Source organism: Saccostrea cucullata, unplaced genomic scaffold, assembly GCF_032062105.1.
Source record: "Saccostrea cucullata isolate Sc308-1 unplaced genomic scaffold, CSIRO_AGI_Scuc_v1 ctg640, whole genome shotgun sequence".
In the NCBI taxonomy this organism is placed as follows: Eukaryota; Metazoa; Mollusca; class Bivalvia; order Ostreida; family Ostreidae; genus Saccostrea; species Saccostrea cuccullata.
The window spans coordinates 133,542-149,973 of NW_026925288.1; the positions used below are offsets into that span (position 1 = coordinate 133,542).

At 32.9% G+C, this 16,432-nt stretch overlaps 1 protein-coding gene across 1 annotated transcript; it reads left to right on the plus strand.

Moving 5' to 3' along the window:
• Positions 1-1,094: 1,094 nt before the first annotated feature.
• On the plus strand, positions 1,095-15,319 carry LOC134268520 (solute carrier family 35 member C2-like; the record flags this gene model as incomplete). The annotated part of the gene is made up of 9 exons (XM_062750784.1): positions 1,095-1,253; positions 3,943-4,093; positions 4,715-4,778; positions 5,328-5,400; positions 6,619-6,787; positions 7,086-7,169; positions 7,926-8,101; positions 9,685-9,808; positions 15,051-15,319. Coding segments are annotated over 9 exons (1,119 nt in total), but the record flags the coding sequence as incomplete, so codon positions are not given.
• Positions 15,320-16,432: the final 1,113 nt, after the last annotated feature.

Here is a 16,432-nt window from a genome sequence, read left to right on the forward strand (position 1 = left end):
TAAAAGAAGCTCAGTACCATAAAAGAATAACTTCATATAATTTAATAGATAGATGTACTTGCCACTCACATGTACATGTAATACAGATAATGTGTTCATTTTGAATATCTACTTTCACAAAATATTAACCGTGGCTGAAATAAATGGGAGGTGGGGGATAGACTAAGACTTGTTTAGACTATCGAAATCGATATATGTTTTTTTTAAAAAAGGGCTCATGGAAACGAAAAAGTAACATTGTCAGTTTTATTAGAAAATACAAATATGGAAAATATACAGGAAAGTGGGGTCTAGATTCCTGGGAATGCCTTCCCCCTTTTCCATTTTGTTTCCTTTTAAAAATCTAGGGTCGAGTCATCTTTTCTTATTTTTGCATTCTATTATGCATTTTATGTTACAATATCATTAATGTAACCGTTTTTCTAATCTTTTTGAGCATCCATAGTTCCATACCCAAAGTGTAAGTGGTGAACTTCGTTCCGGATCTCTCACCGTCAATTGTTGACTTTTATTGGTTCGAAAATTATTTCGATTGTCGTAAGGGATGGAAGCTCGCTTGTATCATTGCAACAGCTACAGATGACAGCTGTGTAAACTAAAAATACAGGTGTCGCAGCTAAACTCTATACATTTACTCCATATATAGGTATGATCATGAAGTAAATCTGAGTTGTAATAATCATAGATTTTTGTTTCCATATTGAAGGGAGATGCAAATAGTGAAGCGATTTTCTATGCAGTTCGAATTTCCTCGGCAACATCTGACACGTAGCTGGTGTTGGATAGACAAGTTGTTGAAATGTAAACTTAGCAAAAACATCATAATTGTATTTTTATTTATATTTTACAGAGAATGATTAGTTATTTTTACAGTTGGAAAAGATAATTATGGCATAGCAAAAGGTATGTTTTCCTTTGGCATGTTTAGTTACTGAGTAGGCACTTGTAGTTTTACAATTACTAACAGTTTATCAATAAGAAATTCATTTACATATGTTTATATTTCAATATCATTAATATGATTTCTTTTAAAATAATGTGGTATTTCATACTTATTTACATTTTCAAATACCAAGAACTTGGCCAAGTTTTTTCATGAAATTGAACATGCCATTCAGCCAAGGGCCAGGGAAGTTAAGCAGTCTTTGTGTTCATTTGGATTTTTGGTGACTGCAGTTAAGACGTTTTGTTTGGTTATATTTTTCTACACCTTTTCTATTGGACTTACTTTCTACAATCAGAGATTTATTAGGGTAAGTTTAACTTACAGTTTCAGAAAGAGTATGCTGTTTTTAGCTCACCTGAGCCGAAGGCTCAAGTGTGTTATTTTTACAAATTGCGCTATGTTTTGAAAACAATTAGTCCATCTGTAAACTTTTCACATATGTCCATTAACCAAACTTGGTACAAAGCATCCTTGGCTGAAGGGTAGTTTAAATTGTACAAATGAAGGGCCAAGTCCCCGTACAAGGGGAGATAATCAAGAAAAAACAAAAATAGGGTGGGGTCACAAAAAAATCTTCTTCTCAAGAAACTGGGCCAGGAAAGCTGAAACTTATGTGGAAGCATCCTTTATAAAAATAAAAATCATGACCCCCGGGGGTAGGGCGGGGCCACATTAGAGAATCCAATTTTTATATTGAAATATATACGAACAATCTTTAAAAATCTTCTCAAGAACCACAGGGCCAGGAAAGCTGAAACTTATGTGGAAGCATCCTTGGGTAGTGTAGATATTAAATTCTTTAAATCATGACCCCCGGGGGTAGGGCGGGGCCACAATAGGGAATCCAAGTTTTACATAGAAATATATAGAACAAATCTTTAAAAATCTTCTTCTCAAGAACCACTGGGCCAGGAAAGCTGAAACTTATGTGGAAGCACCCTTAGGTAGTGTAGATATTAAATTATAAAAATCATGACTCCCGGGGGTAGGGCGGGGCCACAATAGGGAATCCAATTTTTACATAGAAATATATAGTACAAATCTTTAAAAATCTTCTTCTCAAGAACAACAGGGCCAGGAAAGCTGAAACTTATGTGGAAGCATCTTTGGGTAGTGTAGATATTTTTAAAAATCATGACCCCCGGGGGTAGGGCGGGGCAACAATCGGGGATCCCAGTTTTACATAGAAATATATAGAACAAATCTTTAAAAATCTTCTTCTCAAGAACCGCTGGGCCAGGAACACTGAAACTTATGTGGAAGCATCCTTGGATAGTGTAGATATTAAATTGTTAAAATCATGACCCCCAGGGTTTGGACAGGGCCACAATAGGGAATCCAAGTTTTACATAGAAATATATAGAACAAATACTTAAAAATCTTCTTTTCAAGAACCACTGGGCCAGGAAAGAAACTTATGTGGAAGCATCCTTGGGTAGTGTAGATGTTCAATTGTTAAAATCATGACCCCCGGGGGTAGGGTTGTGTGTCTAAGTTTTACATAGAAATATATAGAACAAATCTTTAAAAATCTTCTTCTCAAGAACACCTGGGCCAGGAACGCTGAAACTTACGTGGAAGAATCCTTGGGTAGTGTAGATATTAAATTGTTAAAATCTTGACCACAGGGGTACGGGGTCACACACAAGTTTTACATAGAAATATATAGATAAAATCTTTAAAAATCTTCTTCTCAAGAACCACTGGGCCAGGAAAGCTGAAACTTATGTGGAAGCATCCTTGGGTAGTGTAGATATTAAATTGTTAATATCATGACCCCTGGGGGTAGGGCGGGGCCACAATAGGGAATCCAAGTTTTACATAGAAATATATAGAACAAATCTTTAAAAATCTTCTTCTCAAGAACCACTGGGCCAGGAAAGCTGAAATTTATGTGGAAGCTTCCTTGGGTAGTGTAGATTCAAAGTTTTGAAATAAAAAAGGGAAGGGGGTTGTTGGGCATGATAGGTATAGCAAGAGCGGGAATCTGGTAAAGATCTGCATCACCCAAGTTACTCAGGTGAGCGATGTGGCCCATGGGCCTCTTGTTAAATTATATAAAAGATAAGATTCAAGCTCGTTTTTTAAAATGTTTTCCATGTTTTCAAAATTTATGTTTTTCTTTTTTTTCTAACTGATATTTTTTATGTAAGTCCAGGGATCGACACTCACTTTAAAACCATTGTTGTCAGTAGGCCTAGCCATTTCTAATTTCTACTAGCCCTGTTCATGTATTAGTTGTCCAGCAGCCGAATGCTGGTGGCCGAGTCGTGAAGCAACGAGTGGGGTAGGTGTAGGAGGGGGCTTCCCCCTCCCGCTGGTGGGGGTACGGGGGGCCTCCTTCGGGAAATTTTGAAAATAGAATACCAAATCCTGCATTCTGGCTGTATTTTGGGTAAAAATTACTCTATGATTGTGCCTAAGACATTTTTCTATTCAAAACATTCCACATTTATAATCATTTAGGGTATTTCAAATCACCTTTAAAGTTTACATTTTGACTTACAAAAATAATAATTATGATGATAAAACATATGTTTGAAAATAAAATTAATTTAACAATTATCAGGTACATTGTTTGTAAATTATGATTATTTTTGTTGCTCTGAGTGAGCGTTTGGTAAAATTTACAGTGGCCCTACAGGGCAAGTTTAAAGACGTGTTTAGCCCGACCTCAATATTCAGTTGTCCCGGGCCAGCGGGCTACCGTTAGTGTCGAACCCTGAAGTCAATAAGTCAAATTGCTGCAAATCTGCATGCAGGCAAGTTCATGAAACCTTCCAAAGTTATGTCCTTAGATTATTCCTAGGATATGACTTAAGAAGAAAGTTAGGAAAATCCAGAGATCAACTTAGGACGTCATATCTTCAGATGTAGGTCGACGGTAAATTAGGAACATCCTAAGTTAAATTAGGACACCCTAATATACAATGAATACTATTCTTTCTTCACATTTAGCTATGCATAAAAAAAATTATTTTTTTGTTATTTTTCAGCATTTTGAAGTTCCACTTTCACTTACAATGGCTCACCTGGTTGTGAAATTCATGATATCAGCATTCCTAAGAACTCTGCTCTCCATTTATTTGAAAGAGGACAGAGTTCTCCTTCCCTGGGGTGAAAATTTGAAAAAAGTAGCCCCAACAGGTAAGAGTATAAAAACCCAGAATTTTATACACTGGTATTTTACTGTAGGAGTAGTATTTTACATATATGATAAATCTACCTTTAGTAATTAGAAAAAAAAATCTAACCCAATTATAAAGAAGCTTTTCTTCATCAACTTTTGAGCAATTCTGTATATTGGTCAAGTTAGTCTTATATGAATATTAGGGTTGAGATGACATATTGAGATATCGATTCTATGTGAGGATGATACGCATATGTTTGTAAAAATATTGAAATATCACCAAAAAAATTCTGACTCATTTTTTCTTTGTTTGCTTAACATTTTTGGTTTAATATTTAAAATAATTATGTTAAATAAAAATTTGAAATGCATAATTATTAATACCACTTTTGTCAAATAATATTGTTTACAACAGATATAAAATTTCTATGAATAAATTATTCTTTCTCACAAAAAGTTAATTTTTCCATTTGTATACAAAAAAAATATGACTAATTCAAAATATTATAATACATATCATATGGTAGCTCAAATATCGTGATACATATTGATATAGAAAAAGTTATTTCATCCCAGATCAAATGAGAATGTTTCACAAATTTCACTGTGACTAAAATGTTATCATCTCATTTTCATAGGCATTGCCAGCATTATGGATATTGCATTATCAAACTGGAGTTTTGAATTTATTACAATTTCTTTGTAAGTATCAATGTACTATTGTTTCGATATTTTTTTTCAAAGAGAAACTCTTAGAATTGCAGTGAATTAAATAACAAAGTATGTTACTTAATTATGTTGTGTATATTTTATAAAGCTTTCAGTATGTCAGTGCTATCTCGAACAAAAGCAGAAATCTGCACTTTGAAGAGGGGGGGATAAGTTTGGATTTATTTTTAAGAGATCATTTTTGTAGACCTCTTTAGAAACAGAAATGTAAGGTGCCTAACCTTGCCTTACATTTTCAACTGTTCTACTTTCACTTTCATCAATACAATCTGTTAGTTAGAGAAAAAAAAAAAGAAGGAAAAATATTCTGAATGTACATATATGACATAAATTCACAGGGAGATTGCTTGAATTTGCAGAACAATCAATTTTAATTTTGTGAAATTTCGCTCGGGTTGCTTGAAAGAGTAGTGAAAGCTTATTTTATCAATAAAGTTTTATAGTTAATTATGATATTTACATGTAGTTAATTTGTTGCATACTTGCAGAACAGTTGTTTAACTATTGAGTCTTATTTTGTAGATATACCATGACCAAGTCTACTGCTGTGATATTTATTTTAGGATTTTCTTTATTGTTCAGACTAGAGAAGCCTGTAAGTGTATTTACATGTACATTAGGGCTGTATCAATATATCGATACGTATCGATATTCAAGAATCATATCGTATCGAAAAATAATTTCCAATACGTATCGGACATACAGTTTTTAGTCTAATTCTGTTAAAAAGATGGAAATTTTAATCACCAAAGATTATATTTCACATTTCTAAATTAAAAATGATCAATAATCATATAATCACTGGTAATTATTAAGGAAATAACACAGTTTTTATAATTAATATAAAATACATAGACAATGTTATTTTAATATGTTGATTTTACAGACATTAAAAGTTTAAATTTGAAGTGTTTTTTGTGATGAAAATGAGTCAAGAACTTTAAAATGGGTAATAAAACACTAACTTTTCATAAAATTCACGCATTAAATGATTCATAAGCCTTTTTTTATTAACTTTTTTTAAGAAACCAATATATCGCATATCGCTTTAAAAAATATCGTATCGTATTGTTTCAAAATATTTTGTTCAATATGCAGCCCTTATGTACATATATATACTATATTTTCTTACACATAATACAGTGGACATTGATGTATACCAATATTTGTCAATCACATTAAACTTGCATCTATCTGTATGTAACTAATTTTGAGTATGAATGTCAAAGACCAAGATCAGAAATTCATATACTCAGTATTACTTGCATTGGTTTCAAGATTTTTAGTTTAGTTCTCTGAACATTTGCAATGACTAAAGGATTACTTTTGATTTTGAGAACAAAAGGTGTATATAATATTATTAGATCATGCTTGATAAACATGAAATGATTTTTCACATTTACTTCAATTATGTCTTTGACTAAAATATGAAAGACCCTTACAAATTTTGAGATAAAAGGGTTAAAGGTCAAAGTTACAAATTTATATGTCTTTTTAATTTTTGTGAATTCTGTCCTTAAGAGTTGGGGTGGGGGGAAGGGGGAGGGCATACATTCCCTGAATTTATAAGCTGTGTTTCTGTAAGAATTAAAGGAAATGTTTACACTAGTGTATTAAATGGAGGCGTATAGAATTTTATTATAGTACCTGCATATTTGGAATGTTGATCAACTAACAAATTTATACTGGTATTAAATTATCATTCAGATTATTTACTGATTACTTTTGGCTGAAATACGATCTTTTGTTGCCACGCTTTGTACCAAATTAGGTTTGAAATGACACAACTTAATTATATTCTACCTTCAAACAGAGGCTGGTGTTGGTCTTTGTGGTGCTATTTATAGCTGGTGGCTTGTTCATGTTCACATTCCACTCTACGCAGTTCAACATGAAGGGTTTCATCATGGTCCTCTCGGCCTCTCTCTTATCCGGTCTCAGGTGGACTCTTGCTCAACTGGTCACACAGAAACAAAAATTAGGTACAGTAAATATGTACTTGTCTAGTATGTAATGGTGATCATTTTGATGAAGGTTTTTATAGAAATGAGCTGCTATTTAAAATCTGATTCATTGCATAATGTAAAAAGTACCTTTATGAGGAAAACATTACTTCAATGTTCATATAACATTCCAGTGGTCATATAACATTCCTTCTTTACACAGAAGGATTGATGAACTTTGATGTTGTATCCTTCTTTTGCATTGGTAAGCTGTAGTAGTATTCATTATAATTAATAAGGTTCAAATCAAACTTTAATAACATTAATTTCTCTCTAGGTTTACACAATCCTCTGGATTTAATGTATCATATTCAGCCCTGGATGATGATTGGGCTGCTTCCATTGTCTGTTTATTTTGAAGGTAAGTAAACCAAGAAAGAGGAAACAATGCTAGAAAGAATTGATTGCTATTTATTGGAAGTATCAGAAACCCTTGGATAGTGAAGATGTGCCTCGATAAGTTTCCATTTTCCCTACAACGCCTTTTCAAACAGACAAGGGACCTCCACCCCACCCAACTTTTGGGGAGAATAATCTTGCTGTAGTTTTCCATGTGAAAAAATCATTTACAGGCTGCTTGGTCTCTGTATGTTTTGTTGCAATATTCAGTTGGACTTTGGCAAATTATTGTATTTAATAAATAAAGTTCAATTATAAATGAAAATTTAGAGAAAGATCCCAATCCCCCCCTCCACCCACACACAAAATGGGATTTTCATGTTGAGACAGTTCAGTTTTTGTTTTGTGTTTTTTTCTTCCTATTTCAAATGCATGTCAAATTTTTGGAAGCTGTTCCCTTCAAATAAATCTGTACATGCTTGTCAAAAGGTATGAGAATGGCTTTTTAGTTGGCATGATAATGCCTTTCCCAAAAGCATCTTTTTGCAAGTTGTAATTACACCTTTTTTCAAAAGTCATAATAACCCTCTTTTGACAAGGCATAATAATGATTTTTTTTGAAAATCTTGATTATAATGCACTATCATAAACACCTTTTTAAAAAACCATTGTAACAACTTTTGAAAAGGCATCGGAACTCCTTTTTGAAAAGGTGTAATTACATCTTTTAAAAAAGTGTCATATCATAAAGCTCCCAACTTCAACTTATTTCTTTCAGGGATTAAGCTGAGTACTAAAGAGGACTTTTTTGCTTACACAGACACAGCACTCATCATAAGAAATCTAGGACTAGTATTTCTAGGAGCCTTTATTGCTTTCTTTTTGGAATTTAGTGAATTTCTATTATTAGCCAATACATCAAGTTTGACCCTTTCAATAGCAGGCATATTTAAGGTAAGGCTTTAGTTTCTAAGACAAACAATGTCAAAAGTAATATCTTTTTATAAGTAAGAGATATCTTTAGATTTCCTTAAAGTATAGTATATTTTATTAAATACGCATTCTTGTAGCAACAATATTTTATCAATATTAACCTTTTGATAAAAAGAATTCCGCATCACATTGTTACAGTGTAAAGTTTACTGAATATCAAAAGCTGCAATTTCAAAGCATAACATCAATGGGGATTGGTTGAAATGTAGAAGACCGAGTTGTTCTCCTTCTTAATATATATATATAAATCTGTATTTTACATCCATCTAATGGTAAATGGTGGGGGGGGGGGGGAGTCTAACTAAAGCCAGTGCCTCCTATTTAACTTCGTTCATAGGGTTTGAAGAACTCTCGTTCAAACTCTAAGTGACCTTAGAATTAATTTCTCTGAGCACATTAAAAAAATTCGGAACATTTCTAGAGCAATCCAGATCTAAATAAAACATCCAAGAGACATCAGACATTAAGTACAACAAACATGGCCACCTCCATGAACACAGAAAACAGGAAATCTATGATTGGTCATATCCTCAGGAAATGTTAATTTTTTCAAATCATGACCCCCTTCCTGGATTATAGAGGGGCCATAACAGTTGGTCATAGTTATACAAAGGAATATTAGGATATATCAATAAAAAATCTTCTGAAGAAGAACAGGAAAGTCATTATTTGTCAAATTACTTCCGAAGCATCGTCAGGTAGTGTACATTCACTTTTGTTCAAATTATCCCCCTGGACCACTTTAACACTAAACTGATTTCTGCTTTTTTTCAAGCCAAAGAACTTAGTTGAGGGACCATCGTCAGAAACCCATGGGTGATCTCGTCTTTACTTATCACCCATGGGCAAACTAGTTGAAATATCACTGTTAAATATGAAAATTTGTTGTATATATAAAGTCAACCAATCAGAAAGTTGGAACTCTTCAATTTTGAAAAATAGGTTTTTTTAGTTTGCTATTTATGGCAAATATTTTGATGCTCGTTAAAATATGCAAAGTTTGATTTAGAAAAATTAAAGTCAATTCGTACAGATCACAGTCATTAATCCCAGTCAGATATTATATAGGGGTACCTCTTTCTAACTGCAAAATGTGCCGGTGATTGGAATTATTAGCTAATTTGTTAACTCCAAAATAAGTTTTTGGCATTGCCAAACAGACAGACGTAACGTGAACTGTAACTCTTTGTTTGCCATTGCAACTCTCTGAAGCAGCTAATCAAATGACCCACACATATTTAATTAAATAAAAAAAATTTTGGTCGAGTTTGCCCACAGGTGATAAGTAAAGAAGATATCACCTGTGGGTCTCCGACGATGCTGAGCAATGTGGCCCATGGGCCTTTTGTTTTTGTTTCTTATGGAATATCCCAAAAGTGGCATGCAAAACATGCAAATTAAAAAGATATTTTTCAAAAGAATTCTTGAACATTTATTTAGTTTACATTTTACTACTACTACTATACTGCTTTCCTTTTCTTGAGAAGAAATTACTTTTACATTTACTTCTCTTTATTCAATGAAGTTACATTTTTTCATTGTAGGAGGTGTGCACATTGTACTTAGCAGCTAGTGTTAATGGTGATAAGATGAATTTCATTAATGGAATTGGTCTTATTGTCTGTTTATCTGGGATCTCAATTCATGTCATTGTCAAAGCTGTTAGTGGTAAGATCCTTAAAATCAACCTCATGAAAAAGAATTCAGTAGCATATGATTGGCCCCATGAGAAAAGGTCCTTATGGCAATTTTTACACTTTTGAGTTTTTTTATGGATTCAAATAAAGCAAGGTTAGAAGTTACTGAATATGAATTTTTGTGGCCCTACGTCAACTCTAAGTATGTTTTTTCTTCATTTATATTGTTGATACTTTAACAGGTAAATATTGACGTCATTTTACTTTCGCCCAACGTCAAACGTCAAGTTTTCAGAGTGAACACGATTTTGACTTTTCATGGTAACGTTACTATGATAAGGATTTAAATTAATGAGCATTTCCAGAATTTTTTTTTTACTTGATAAATTTTCTATTTTATTAATTGTATAATACCTATAATAATTTAATAGTAATAGATGTATGTATAATCAATCAATGAAAGTAACTGTTTGTTTTACATTTCGCTGTGGTGTGAGAAGCAAAGAACTTTTTTCAATACCAATTTACTATCACAATACTAAAATATTTATTTTATGTAAAGAATTGTTTGAGAAGCTTACAAAATTCATTCGAAAATCATGACCCTCGACAGGTCAAGGTGTCAACTTTTTTATTTGAATACAGTATAACGAGATAAAGCTTTCCAGATATGTGGAAGTTTAAACAAAAATTTCAAAAAAGTCATCGGGAACAACAATGAACAAGATGCTACTGGGTTGTAAAAATTTGTTTATTCGTGTTTTTTTTCTCTCTAAATATAAAGACGGAAAAAATGTGAAATGTAATTTATTATTGCATACACTGTACACCAATTTCAGTTGTTTTTTTTATTTTGTAAAACTAAATAGTTTTAGAAGAACACATATTCCAAATCTATATATACATTTACAAATACTGAGTATCTAATTATTTCTTAAAACAATTTTTGCTTATATAATTTCATTTAATAAAACCATTTTATCCTAATATCAAATAAAATCCATTTGTACTTATTTTTTATTATAATATCGAAAAGAATAACAGTATTCCATTAAATTAAGGAAAAACTGTCTAATTTATTTTGCTTTTGTTTCATGATATGATCAATCGAGTGGCTTGCGTGATAGGTGCTACAAGTCCCGCTTCTGTCATTATTTGTCCCACTCCCTACATATTTTTTTTTAAACCGCACCTATCATTGAACCAGTAGATTTATGTAGAAATACATTATTTTTACTATTTGTAATTTTATCTCGGACAAAGACATTGAAAATGTAAATATTAAATCATAAACAAGGGATACTGTAAGCACTGAGCTTATTAACCCCCGCCTCCCATACCTTTATAATGGCAAAATCCATGTTTTTTTATCTCTTGAAAACACGAAATAAGTTTAAGCGTCAGAATACAAAATAAAATAGGAGGTGCACAATGGCATTATGTATAATAAAGAATCAGTGAAAGTACCATTATTTTTTTCTTGCGGATGAGAGAGGGGTACCCTTCAATATTTTGGAAAGAATGGCAGTGTCCATGTTTTGTTATGCGAAATCCGAAATATGCGACCGTTCAGAAAGTAAAATAGGAGGTGCATAAGGGCACTATATAACAAAGAATCTGTGGATTGAGTTTCAACAAAATTCAAACCTTGGTATAAGAGGAGTTGCGGATAAAAGATGGGTATTCCGAAGCGTAAAAGACAGATCACTATATATACTGAAAGGAAAAAGAAACGCAGGGTAATATTATATTCGATAAATTTTTAACCGGATGACCGAAAATTACGAAAATTGGTCAGATGAGAAATTTAGTTACTCTGCATAAATATCAGTGTTCAAAATTACTCATCCGTAAATTGTATGACGTCACGTAGGAACAACGCTAAAAAGCCCAAAACACGTGCAATTTGATGACGCCGAGTTTGTCAACAAATCTTGTTGCATCATTTGATGCATCTGAGGTATGCACATCGTTTTTCAATATTTAGAGACGACATGAATTTCTTGCTTCCTTGGTACAGTATACGGAAGTTCCATGGGGTCTTGTTTTCGAATTGCCTAATTAATGAAAAGGGAAACAATAGTTAACTAGGCAGTTTCTTGAAAATTTTCCCCCAAGAAACTTGTTACCCGTTGTCAGAGAGGGCCTGGGATGGTTTTCAATCAACCGTGACGATGACGTTAACGCGAAACATAGTCATGTTACGAGCGGGTTACTCGTCCTGCCTTCTCTTAAATCGCCACCTTACTACCACAAAAACCGCCATTTATACAGTAGACTATCATAATCAATACATTTACACGAAAAACGAAAGAAAACAATTCCGCAATTTGGTTTTTTGCGCCGGTCAACTTACTGTTGTGTTCCTTTAACTGGCGCATGCGCGCGTCTTTTGACTAATTTTTTAGCGTGGTTACCCACACCCAATATAGCCAGGGTTTGAAAGATAAACACTCTGACGAATTCCATGCAAAGGAGAAATAAGGCTCTGACAGATGCGCAGGAGAGACATTGAAGATAATGAGAGATTTCGATTTTCACTTTTGGGGGGTATCGTCAAATGAGCTTCAATAACTCATGAATTATTAGACAAAATCCAATAGGATTTTGGTTACATCTTTTTGAAAGAATATTTTAAAAGTTAGATAGGAATACTGAAAATAATTAAAAGAAAAATAAATTTCATTCATCTCGAAAGTTTACCCTGCGTTTCTTTTTCCTTTCAGTATACATGTACCCTCCATTTTTTCAAGCGGGAGTATAATAATTATGAACTCCTTGTTGTTCTAGATCAATTAAAAGAATTTTTCCGGGAGGAGTCAAAAATTTAATTGGAAATTTAATATTCATACAATCCATGCGTGGATCTAGAGGGAGTCGGGGGGGGGGGGGGGGGGGTCTGCGCTTAGGCGCACAGACTGTGCAGAATTATTATTTTTTTTTACTTAACCAAATAAAAATCCCCCTTTATTAGAATAGGCGTAGCTCTCTTAGAAAGCACGGATCTATGTGATATTGGTATGAAAAGTCACTGGCCGATATGAAGTAAAAAGAAGCCGAGGACTAACCCCTGCCCCTCCATACACACGCACACACCCACCCTAACACATACGATTTAGTTTTTTTCTTTTCGAAATGAGTTTATTTTTTTTTTTTTTATTTATTCTTTTATCCGTTTAATTTTATCTTTGCATGTCAAGAAATTACTGGTTGGAATTTTTTTTTTTACGAGATGGTGTTATGTGATTGCGTGTATAGAATTCTAACCTTCTTGCTCTTTCTTTACACTTGCCATTGTTATTGTTTTCTAATGTAATGTTTATCACAGGAATTTTTTTTTACCTATAAATTCCTAAAATAAAATAATTTCGCTTACATTTTTTCAAGGCAATTTGGGTAATTACATCATACAAACCAATAACTGATGTATTTTAGCTTCAAAAATAAAACGAGTTATAGATTAATTGGTAATACAACTGTAATGACATATGATGTATACTACGAATGACAGTCACACGGATTAAATGTTTTGACATACATGTATGTGATCCACTTAAATCTGCAGATTAAGCTAAAACTTTTTAAACAAAAGTTTTAACATTCCTTAAAATAAATAGATATAGTTAAACCAATAGAGATTTTTTTCATTTTCCGATATTCTGTTGCTTTGAAAATTCGATTTTTCATTGAAATTTCATTTCTTTATCCAAAAAGTCGATTAAATATAAGATGATGATCTCACTCTCTCTCTCTCTTATCAAATAACTACATGAATGTAAGAATGATCTATCTTTCGTTTAAAACAATTGTATTTCCAAAGGTAGTTTTTGCTTGTTAATATTAATTGAAAGAAACAACAACAAAAATAATGTTGAACAACATTTTTCAACTTTTTTCATTTAATTTATGAGCATCATTAGTGAAAAAAATAATTTAATTAAATTCAGATAAATTCATGTCAAAATAAGTAGATAGGCATGAATATAACATATTTTGTTGAAAGTTTGATTCAATTTTGCATCTATTTCTGTTCTAGGACTATATTGTTTTAAAATATATAGTTTTCGTAGTGTTAAACACTTTTTTTCAAATACATGGTAAAACGTTTGAACCGCTAATAAATAACATGTTTGAAAAAATATTTTTTATACTACGGGAGCAAATTTCAATTAAGATTGTGAGTTGAAAACTAAAATTATAAATTAAATTTAAATGAATGACCCTCTCTGGTACCCCTTTAGTATTTCGATCGATTGTCAGAGTTACCGCTCCTGTTTTTATTTACAAAATTTCGCCTCTGTAATTCCATTATTTTGCAAGATTTGGGAAACTTATAAGGATACTTTTCGTCTCTGTAGGAGGAAATGTGTTTAGGTTTCAAATTCTTTTAGCATTAAAGTATTTAACAACAAAAATATGGGAGAACATGCACAGATGATTCAATGTTTACATGATTGATGTAACTGAGAATGCTGGGGCGGATCTCATATACGGAAACGATTTCCTTTCAAATATTTTGATAAAATACCCGTGCCTTACACATTACTTCAATTTTGTCTATACCAGTAAATTAAATATTTGCATTTTTTCACCCATATTAAATTATTTAGAAAATTACTTGTCTATATAAGCGCCGTCTATACATGCATAGCTAGGAAATCAATAGATCAGAGACATTTATATATAGCGATATAGCAAGATCGATGTAGCGAAACGGTCTCAAATTCTTTTAAATTAATACCAGTGGCCTGGACTAGAGTATGCAACATAACAATTCAGAATTAAACATAAAAAAAATTAATATCTTTTATTATACATATGTTATATACAATGGTCAAGAACCACAAAAAAGATAGACGTGTCAAAGCGTAAACACGTGTATAAAAAAAAAAAATCTGCGACGACGCTCACCGTCTGCAACGTCATATCTTTATGACGTTATTTCTCTGTTCTAGAAAAATTGCCATAAGGACCTTTTGTCGTGGTGGCAATCATATATGAATTGCAAGACAATTGGATAACAAAATTTATCCTTTTTAGACCAGGCATGCTCAATAGGACTTGGCAAATTACAACTGATGTACATAGCAGTTAAAAATAAAATTTAAAAAAAACCATATCCAAGTATAAAATTCTGCATCTGAAATCTTTTGTTGACACTTTTATTGACATGTGAACTCCAATCCTCTTGAATATATCACAATATATTAAATGCCCATCAAATATGCATACCCTCTTGAACTCATAGTTTAGTTTCTATTTTCACTTTACAGCTCGTGGCAGCAGTAAAAATGAAACTAGACTTTCCCAGGAAGAGACTATGGAAATGTTGAGAGCTGACGACTCAGAATCCGAGGAGAGTGACATTTTTAATGCTAAAACAGACCGATGACTCGGAGTATTAATGTGCAATGATAAATATCAAATTTTTAATCTTATTTAACTGTTAAGCATTAACTTTCATATCATATTCATCTATTATATAATTTTGTAAGATGTATTTTTAAATGTCTTTACTCATAATAAATTATTTTGTTGTTACCATGGCATATTTTTATTGATGGTCATAAGCGTGTCCTACATAGATGTTATATAAGAAAGATTCTAGTGGGAAATTTTTCCCAATATATTTGAATTAAAACCTTGACCCACTATGGCCACATTTATATCTCTGGGATGTTTTATATTTATGCCCTACATAAATTCTACATAAATGAAGTAATTTTCCATTGTTCAGAGTTCATTTAAAGATTTCAGTCTTCAGAATCTTGAAGTTGACTCAAGGGACCGACTGTGGTTTTCATTGCGCAGTACTTTTCCAAGTTTACTGTAAATCACTTTCATTCGCTTGAACATTATTTCAGCGTAATTACACGAGACATTGCGTTCGCGAAAATTAAATTCTCGCGTAAATAAGTATTCCTTATGATTATATAGAGGAATAACAACTATTCGTGAAAATTATGTCTCGCTTACAAAGAGTCAATGACAATCTCGCGAAAAATAAGGTGTCTCGAAAATTTAGGGATCTACAGTATATGCCAAATAAAGCACATTTAAACCTTGTCAGAATGACCTTTGGTCAAGATTAAGACACACCATCGTGTCACCAGCAATCCCTGTACCAAGGGTGAGCTTCCCAGCAGTGTTTCTTTCTACGAAAGTTATGGCCTGAACAAAATTGCACTGACAGGCAGGTAATCAGATATGGCGATTCTTATATATCTTCCAAAATTGCAATTGGTTAAAGCATGGGTTATTACATGTCTGTTCATAAGGAATGTCATGTAACATACGAAAGTCCTGACACTAACCATCCAGGTTACGGATTTCAAGGCCGTGACTAGGCTCAAATTTTTAGTGAGGCAAGGGTGCTGTGTTTTCCTAGTCCCAGACGGGGCAAGGGTAGTACCTGATGGCCAGTGATGGGGGTTTCCAGGGGTAGGGGGGATCCTGAAACCTGGGTATTAGAAAATAAAAGATTTAACCTTAGAAAGTTTTTACATTTTGAGTTGTTACCCGCATGGCACAGTGGTTAGAGCATATGCTCTAGAGTCGCAGACTAAGGAGTTGATCCTTTTATCGCGGGCTCGAATCCCACTGCGGGATGTAAAGACAGGTCCTTCGGATGAGACCGTAAAAACAAAGGTCCTTT